The sequence below is a fragment of the Sinocyclocheilus rhinocerous genome, unplaced genomic scaffold, assembly GCF_001515625.1.
Source record: "Sinocyclocheilus rhinocerous isolate Xijiao unplaced genomic scaffold, SAMN03320098_v1.1 scaffold220, whole genome shotgun sequence".
Classification (NCBI taxonomy): Eukaryota; Metazoa; Chordata; class Actinopteri; order Cypriniformes; family Cyprinidae; genus Sinocyclocheilus; species Sinocyclocheilus rhinocerous.
Genome location: NW_015666573.1, coordinates 978,630 through 987,934, shown reverse-complemented (window position 1 = coordinate 987,934; position 9,305 = coordinate 978,630). Strand labels below are relative to the sequence as shown.

The 9,305-nt window shown below is 38.6% G+C and overlaps 1 protein-coding gene and 1 pseudogene across 1 annotated transcript in view; one reads left to right on the top strand and one right to left on the bottom strand.

The window, feature by feature from the left end:
• LOC107732843 (perforin-1-like) overlaps positions 1 to 1,400 on the bottom strand; it is a 2,706-nt pseudogene extending 1,306 nt beyond the window's left edge.
• Positions 1,401 to 4,508: 3,108 nt separating this feature from the next.
• Positions 4,509 to 9,305, top strand: part of paqr4a (progestin and adipoQ receptor family member IVa) — an 11,251-nt gene continuing 6,454 nt past the window's right edge. Inside the window, exon 1 of the mRNA XM_016544349.1 lies at positions 4,509 to 6,201. Within this exon, the coding sequence (XP_016399835.1) occupies positions 6,036 to 6,201 (166 nt within the window). The 5' untranslated portion in view covers positions 4,509 to 6,035. The remainder of the gene's footprint in view (positions 6,202 to 9,305) is intronic.

The following is a 9,305-nucleotide window of genomic DNA, read 5'->3' as shown; positions in this document are numbered from 1 at the left end:
TGATGAGCAAAGCTTGTCGCATCAAACCAAAAAAGACTTAAGGCTGTTAAGGTGCTTCAGCTAAATATTTAGTTAAGGGTATGAATACTTATTTCAGTTTTTTTATTTTTAATACATGTACGAAGTTGTGACAATTCTGTTTTTGCTTTGTCAGTATGGTGTATGGAGTGTAGTTTGATGTGGAAAAAAAGTAATTTAAAGAAGTTTATCATAAGGCAGCAACATAACAAAATGTAAAAAAAATTTAAAAATTCGCAAGGCACTGTACTTGTTGTATTTTTGTCTTTCATTATTATATTATATTATATTATATTATATTATAAAGCATGAACCCTTCCCCCAATAATGATCATGATGATAATAATATATACTTGTTGTATTTTTGTCTTTCATTATTATATTATATTATATTATAAAGCATGAACCCTTCCCCCAATAATGATCATGATGATAATAATTTTTTAATAACAGACATGTTTTGACCTCATCCATATTGAGGTCCTGTAGAGTAGCCATGCATTGTTTGACACTGGTCACAGATTGCACTGCTCCACCGAGTTTCACCTGCAGAACAGATTACAAACAACAGAGACATATATGCGACAGACTGAGAGAAATAGTACACATTGATATTGATATATTTTGGATTACCTGGACAATGTAATGTGTGCCAAACTTTTCAACAACTGACAAGTAGCTGTCTTTTGTCATACGTCTCTGTAAGCCTTGTGAATTCATAGCTTAGTTCCTGATGAAGAGGAGAGTGGCTTCTAATGCTTTAGCTTAAGACAGTAGTTTATTGTGCTGCACATACAGACAACCATAAACCATGACACTCATCACACCAAATGACTAATATATGATAAGTCTTACCTGTAGTATCCGCAGGATGTAGACTGTTTGATGAAGCTGAACTTGACCTTTTTGGTCTTTGTCATTGAATACTCAGCGAGTTTGGAGTTAGTTCCAGCCAACATCAGTGACATCTTACCTGCCACGTTGCCTATTCCCAGGCCGGCTTTCCAGTTGTTCTCTACGGAGGAGGTGCTGGAACTGACCAGGGACTCGCTGGACTCATAAACGGAGCTGGATAATGACCTTCTGCAGTTTTGGGTGGCCCTCCAGTAAATCACAGACACCGGGAGCTTCTGCTTTTTGTCCTGCATGAATGGGTTTTTGCACAGGTTACACGTGTTGTTCTTGAGCTGCCACTTACTCATGTCGATGACAAAAGTGCCCAGGCATTGCATCTTAGTTATGTTGAAATCCTCTCCAGCCAAGTCAGATCCTGGCACAAAATTAGCATCTTGACACTCTGCTTCTTTACCCAGAAAGCATGCTGGGCTGGTCGGAGGAGGAAGGTACAGAAGAAGCCCAGACCACAGGATAACTGGAATCATTGCGAGTTTGGATGTTACCCTGCCGTGATATACATAAATCAGAAATAAAGTTGAAAAAAAAAATCACTGATTATTAGAGGACAATATTAATATTGTTCACTTCGGTGCATACATTATAATGTTCTTTGCTGATATTGGTTTTAATCAAAAACTTTGTGCAGGATTTGATTGGTGTATCCTAGACCCTTCCTTATGTAGAAATGTACTAACTATAAAATAAGTTTTATGTTTATAATGAATCACTTTATAAGCATGCTAGATTTTAGCAGTTTAACTTTCACTATGATATTGTTCCTATGCAAAATCGATAGAATAATGTTAATGCTGTTAGTGCTTCAGCATCATCAACAGTTTTTACAGTAGCAGTTCAATGTCGAAAAATAGCTTGAAGATAGATATTATTATCAGTCAATAAACTCAGATTAACAATGAAGTGAGTAAATTTAGGTTATTTTTCACTTACCTGCAAGGTTTTTTTAATCATAATCTGAGAGCGCCAAACATGCAGACTGAGAAGTACCTGTGCTGTGCTCATTTATGTACCACATGTGTCCAACCCCTGCAATGGACCGGTACAAGAACATTCACACTTAGATGGTCACTGACTCATCATGTGTGAAAGAATGTATGTGAAAATGTATTGCTTGACATAATAATTCCTTTCATTTATATAGCGCTTTTCTGTGCACTCAAAGTGCTTTACATAGAAGATGGGAATCTCCTCAACCACCACCAGTGTGCAGCATCCACCTGGATGATGTTACGGCAGCCATAGTGTGCCAGAACGCCCACCACACACCAGCTTATTGGTGGAGAGGAGACAGAGTGATGAAGCCAATCAGAAGATATGGGGATGGTTAGGAGGCCATGATGGTCAGAGGTCAATGGGCAAATTTGGCCAGGATGCCGGGGTTACACCCCTACTCTTTTTCGAAGGACATCCTGGGATTTTTAATGACCACAGAGAGTCAGGACCTCAGTTTAACGTCTCATCCGAAGGACGGTGCTTTTTGTCAGTATAGTGTCCCCGTCACTACACTGGGGTGTTAGGACCCACACAGACCACAGAGTGAGCACCCCCTGCAGGCCTCACTAACACCTCTTCCAGCAGCAACCTAGTTTTCCCAGGAGGTCTCCCATCCAGGTACTGACCAGGCTCAGCCCTGCTTAGCTTCAGTGGGCAACCAGTCTTGGGCTGCAGGGTGATATGGCTGGTGGCAGGACATCAAGGGATGTGGTTTAATTTCAGCAAAACAGGTAGATGATGTATGCTTGAAATACCTTAAAAAAGAAGACTCATTAAGTGCCTATACCAGAATTTGATAAACAGTTGCAATGAATCTCCAACACAGAAACGGAGACATTCACATAATTATAAGCAAAACTTAACAACCTGAGAAAGCGAGCTGATAGAAATCAAACTCTAAACATAGATGTTTGACACTTAAAACAGTCCTTTCAGGATGGAAGTTTTTTTTACTTGTTTTTAAAGCTCTACATTTTTTAGCATGAGTGTACTGCTGATTCAGATCTGTAAATAATGCAAACAGTATATTGATGAATGCATGATGCATGTTTTTAGGCTAAAATCAATGCAAATGTATAAGGCAAACTGTATACCTTTGTTTGTTTAACCTCTCCATTTTTTTGAACCATTTTTAACATTATCGCCTCAATTCACTAGTTTGTTTTAAATTATGTTAAAAATACAACGACTTGTTTGCAGATTTAATCAAAAGGGGTCACAGGCCCAGATGCAGATAAAGTTGTCATCATTACTGTGGTCTGCATGGTTTGGTCTGGGTATCGTGACTCATAAAAAGAAACAAACTTTTCACACAGAGGTTGGAAATTTTAATTTAGGTATGTGTTTTATTGTGTTGCATAAGTCACATGGATGTTAAGATACTAAAGAAATTAAAGGATTTTGAACTGCATACATAGTCTGTACTGTTGCACGATGCTAAAATAAATGTGCAAGGAAACAAAATAGTAACTCTTTACCAAACAACTTCAAACTTAAGCATGTGAACAGCTTTACTGAATCTTTTATTCAATAGCCTAATACAGATTTATGCAAAAATTTATTTTCACTTAAAAAAAGATATACTAGTTATAAAGAATTATACAGAAAACTTAAAGCTCATTGAATGTCATTATGCCATCTGCCAATTTATAGTTAATGTGCTGCAGTTTGAGACAGGGGTCTGCAGAGCCCCACACTTGTAATTATTTGCGTTACGCTTTAGTGAAGGGAAGTCCAACTAATTTTCTGCAAATGTACGTCATCATCATGTGTTTTCTGGCATCCCGGCAAGTTATAAATTTCAATAGCTAAAGCTATATATACAATATTGCTGTTTATTACGCTTTTTCAATTATGTTTTTATTAATGTTGGTATTAATTTCATGTGTCCCACTTTAGCTTCAGCTATGATCAGCGCATTAAAACAAAATTTAAGAATCTAAATATAATTTGCCTTTACAATAAACTATAGGCTAGTAGGCTACTAAAATTCATTTAAATATCCTGGCTGAATTTTAATAAAATATACAGTAGGACTAAACTGTCATTCAAGTGGTAACTAAACATATCCAGTACGTCGTAACTTTTGTTTTATTCAATGAAAGTAATTTTGCGTCGCAAATCAAATACTCGTTACACTCCAAATCGGCTCATTACGAAACGGACAAGAGCCGATTCTCGGACAAATGACTCAGTAAGATTCACTCGGACTGATTCAGTCCGATTCGTAAGCGAATCATTTAGTTCGAATTATGAACGAATCGTTCAAACTCGGTTATGTTCAACAAATTCATTGGAAAGATCCGAGTCGTTCAGAATCGGACATCGCTACTTTTAAGCTATCATTATAAAAAATACTATCAATGTAAGACACAGAGTGTCAAATAGGCTATGTTTATGCTATTTTTATGTCATCGTGATACTACATTCTATATATATATATATAGATTAATGGAAAAAATATCTAAAAGGCACAAATTGAATCCATCCTGTCCTCGCGCCTCCCCCTCATCCCAGTTGGTCCAGACTGTATTAGAGCGCTGCAGCATCGGCGGATGATAAGGAGTGAAGGCCGGGCCGCTGCGCCCCTCCACCAGCCGCATGTTCCCGCACACCGGTATCAGTCAGCCCGTGAGAAATGCGCCGGTGAATGTAGGGGATATTAATCTTTTTTTTGGCTTAGCCGCTTCTCAGAAAAGGATCTCCTCACCAAAGCGCTCGTTTAAAACTCTGCTGGCTGAAATCACTGCAAGCTAGCAGCAACATCACTTGGCAACATAGGGGAGACGTGTTCCTGTGAGCTGAGCTGAGCACCACGTACATTCCTCCGTTCGCTGGATGACAAATGCCAAGCCTACGGATGGATATTTTAGTCGGAGTAGGAGGGATCGCAGGAATGCGCGTGCCGCTGTTTGGGGAAACCGGTTGTGATGTTTAACCGCTTCTAAGACATTGACTGTGAAGCTCGTGTGTTCTTGCAGTCAGCACAATCAAGGTGACGGCAGCTAGCCCGTTAGCTCTCGAGCTATCCGGGTAGTGTGAGACAGGGAACAGAAAACGCACTTGATATCGAAATATCGTTATTGTTAAAATGAAAAAGCAAAGCACATAATAAGCGTGTGCACTTTTTCTTTGCAAGGTGCACTTCCTTATTGGATAATAGTGCTCGTCGCTGATAAGGAGCGGATGCCAGGAGATGCTTGATATTCTGGGAGAAAAACTTGACATATCTATAAAAATGTGATAATAGAGCATATCAAACTCGCGTGCTTTTTTACATCAGCTCAATATTTTTATATCAACCCCCTGTCATATCGATTCTGGCACTGTACTGTATATTAGTGAGTGACTACTTATGGTCGGTGACAAGCAATATTGACCTATCATCACTACATTAAACGCATACTGGTATTTGTTTACCCCAAAAAATACACCTGCTTCGTTCAGGTCCTGTAAATGAGTCTTGTGTATCAGGTTCTTGCAAACACGCGGGTCTCACAGAGCGCTGGTAGCTTAAATCAGAGTGGATGCCAAAGCTCCAGACGGATATATGATGGTGATGATTCACTCTACGGGAATATGAGGAAGTTACCCTGAACCGAGCACACGGCTCCGCGTTCACAAAACCCCTGCTGTTCCCGATGGTGAAATTATCACCCGGCGGCTGTTTGATGAGCAGCAAACGAAAGCCACCTCTCCTCGGGTCGCCTCTGAAGTCGAGCTGACAGAAACTGGTGGGGTTTGTTTGAAAGGCTGGAGCAGGGTGTGACCGCACTTCGTTTAAATGTTACATGCAGCACTGTATATATCAGCGAAGCTCACTATGAACGCAGCCTGGAATTTCTACGTCAACCCGTGTGGATGACGCCGCCGCCGCCGCCAACGTTCGAAAACAAAACGTCGCTGAGGAAAAAGTTTATTTTTATTTTTTAATTCTTTCGGCTAAAGAGCAGGTCTGTTAGCCATGTAGCTGGCTGCACATGACCGGGCTGGACTTCTCCGACTAATGTCTAGGGTGTCGAATCTTTTTTACGTCTGTGTTGTGCGTGTAAGTGTAGATGTATAGCATAGTTATTTTAGCGTCGTCGTCGTGACTGTTTTTGGTTGCTATGGCATTTTTAAACGGCCCCAGACTGCTGGACTGGGCAAACTCTCCTCCACATTTACAGTTCAACAAATATGTCCTGACAGGCTATAGACCCATCTCCTCCGTCCAGGAGTGTATCAAGAGTCTCTTCTATCTGCACAATGAGCTGGGGAACATCTACACACATGGTGAGTGAGAGAGCCTATTGCTTCAAAAGTGGAAGCTGACAGTGCCCTCTCTCTTTATGTGCTTTTGTTACATGTCACCTGCTTCATTTTTTGTGTCATTGTTTTACTTTTTTATTTATAATTATTATAATAAATCATTATTAATAAACTGCATTACTTCAATCATGTACGTATGAGTTTTGCCCATCCTGGCTACTTAGGTCTTACCAGTCCAGTATTTGCATTTGTATTACCCATTCATAGCTATAGTCTAAACCCCATTTAAATGATCAGTGTTGCTATACCACCAGACACTGGAAATGGTTAATATTTCCTACTTGAGCACTGTGTGTTGTAACTGCAGCTTACTGGCTCTTTCATAAAACTACATGTTAATGGAAGAGTTCACCCCAAAAAAACAATTTATTTACACTCGTGTTGGTCTAAACACATATGACTTTCTTCTGGGGAACAGAAAGGAGAAATTTTGAAGTTGTCCAGTCTCTTTCATGCAGCGACATCTTCCCCATTCATTGTCAAGCCTCAAAAAGCCTCAAGTGTGGCATAGTGATATGTGAACTGAAATGAACTATTTGCTCATTAAGCAACTTTGCTACTGCTTTCATGAAATTGAAAGACTTGAAAAATAGTGTATGAGTAATGTTGTGATTAAATTACAGTGATTTTGTGTCCTTTTTTTTTATTTGACATCTTCAATCACCATTGAATGGAAAAGAGAATAGATTCTTCGAAATATATCCTTTTGTTTTCCGCAAAAGAAAGTACATCTTACAGGGTTGGAGCTACATGAGGGTGATTAAATTATGACAGAATTATCTTTTGTTTTTTTTAAAACTATCCATTTAAATGATTATATACAGCTACTCCATGAAATGCAAAGAAATGCATCTTTTTCTAAACTCTCCATCCCACTCTGTTGCTGTGTACGTCACTATGTACTGCAGTTTGCTATACATAATTAATTGTTTGTCAATAACAAGAGTTATCTTGTTAAGTAAAATATCACAGATGCAGTGAGCAGTATCTAGATAAGCATTTCAGTGCAATAGTTGCCAAGAGGAAATATAAAAAATGTTAGATTTCTGATGTTTATTGTAACGTGTCCTTGAGCTCTGGAAAGGCACTATATAAATAAAACTTATTATTATTATTATTAAAATCAGGCATAAAGGTCAACTCCAAAGTAATTTCCGCTCATAAACATGTAGGCTAAATTGCAGTCCTGTGTGGAACCATCAAGCTGGGTCATGTGGTTGCCTGCAGGTGTACTGTCATACATACCCTTTCCTTCCAAGAAACTGCCATGTGGACTGGTAAAACTTTGTTAGTTCTACATTATATTGTTTTGATACCAAATGACACACTCCAGAATTGTTCAAGGCACAGCTCACTCAGAAATGAAGAAAAATGTATCCCCATGCTGTTCGAAACACAAAATAAGTTATTTTAAGAAATGTCTCTCTTTTTTATTGTCCACACAATAAATGTCAGCGGGACCCAACATAAAAAAACATCATACAGGTTTGGGATGACATAAAGGTAAGAAATGAAGAATCTTCATTTTTGGGTGAACTCATGCTTTGTTAAATGATGATTATTAGATTTTAAAAATGTTAATTATCTCAAGTTGAAATTATGACAATGTCATATTCAGGATATGAAAATTCTAAATTATGACAAAAAGTTTATAGAATTTTTACATCACGGTTATGACTTTCCGTCTCTTGTCATAATTATGACTTGTGTGTCATAATTTACCAAAGCATTATTTTGTCTTATGTGGTGGAAATTATCTTACATAAACTTCCATTTCAGTGTTTGGATCTAAATATTAATTATCATTTTTGCCATTTTTTTAAACACATTTACGTGCTGTTCAAATGCGTAAAGTTTTCTAGGGTAAGGGTGCATGTTCTCTATCAATAGTAGAGCGAGTGTTGAGATGACTCACTCAAAATAGATGTGCTAGAAGGCATTGGTGCTTTTACCTGACTAGGATGAATCATTTGACACTGGGGAAATGACGGGGGCTTAGAGAGAAAAAGAGATTAACAAACAAGAGGATTGTCTTTTCATGTACTTTGAACCACTAGTAAAAAGTAGGGGTGTGCACAAATAGTCGAATATTCGATCTGTAATTATTATTCGATAAATAAAAACACTTTTCGAATTTTACAACGTTTTGCTTTGCTGGCCGTAAATGCAGGGAATCAATGATAAATCCTAAGCACGCAAACGAAAAGTCAGTTATAATAACTAAAAATGCTCTGGGGTGCGCTGTGGAGCGTGTTAACAAGTTGATTGTTTTTGATCACAGAATGTCATCGTCTTCCTCGCGAAGTTTGGAATCGCTTTGATCAAAATGATCTTACAAAGATTGATCAAATTAATCAGTGAAACGGAGTTATCATAATATCGCCACCACAATGAGAAATCACATGAAATCCAAACGCACCAGTCGACTGATGAAAGATGAAACTCCATCACTGCAGTCCATTGCAGCTGTGCCCCGAGTGAGCCGAGAAGAGAGCTTATCTGATAGCGAATTGATCTTGAGACATATTTCTTTAAGCTTCCTTGAGGAAGAGTGCTTTAAGAACAGAAAACGCACAGCGCTGTAAGAAACCTAGCTTAGCACACAGTTATATTTGTGTCTCTGGAATGTCTGTGTCGGCGCGGGTTCTTATTGTTATCAGACTGAAGAGCCAACTTTCACCCGGACATTATTGGATATTAGTGGATATTACTGTTTTTCTCAACATTAACATGATGTGAGAAAATAAAAATATAAACATGATAAACGTAGGCTGACTTGAGAGTACGTTCTGTACAGTAATTGGCACTGACCTAGCGTGGTCTGCTTTATTTTTTCCGTTTGCTCTGCTTGAGCCTGAATGCTTTTGTTCTTTATATATTTTTTGTTTGCAAACATTCAGGGGCGGATCTACCGGGATGGCACAGGGTGGCAACTGCCACCCTAAGAAAAAGCTGTGCCACCCCAGAATTATCACAGAATAAAATATAAATGTAAACAGTGTTTCGTGTGCTACTTTTCAGCCCCGCGATGACAGCGTAACGCAAAATAATGGCAAAAACACGTCTTT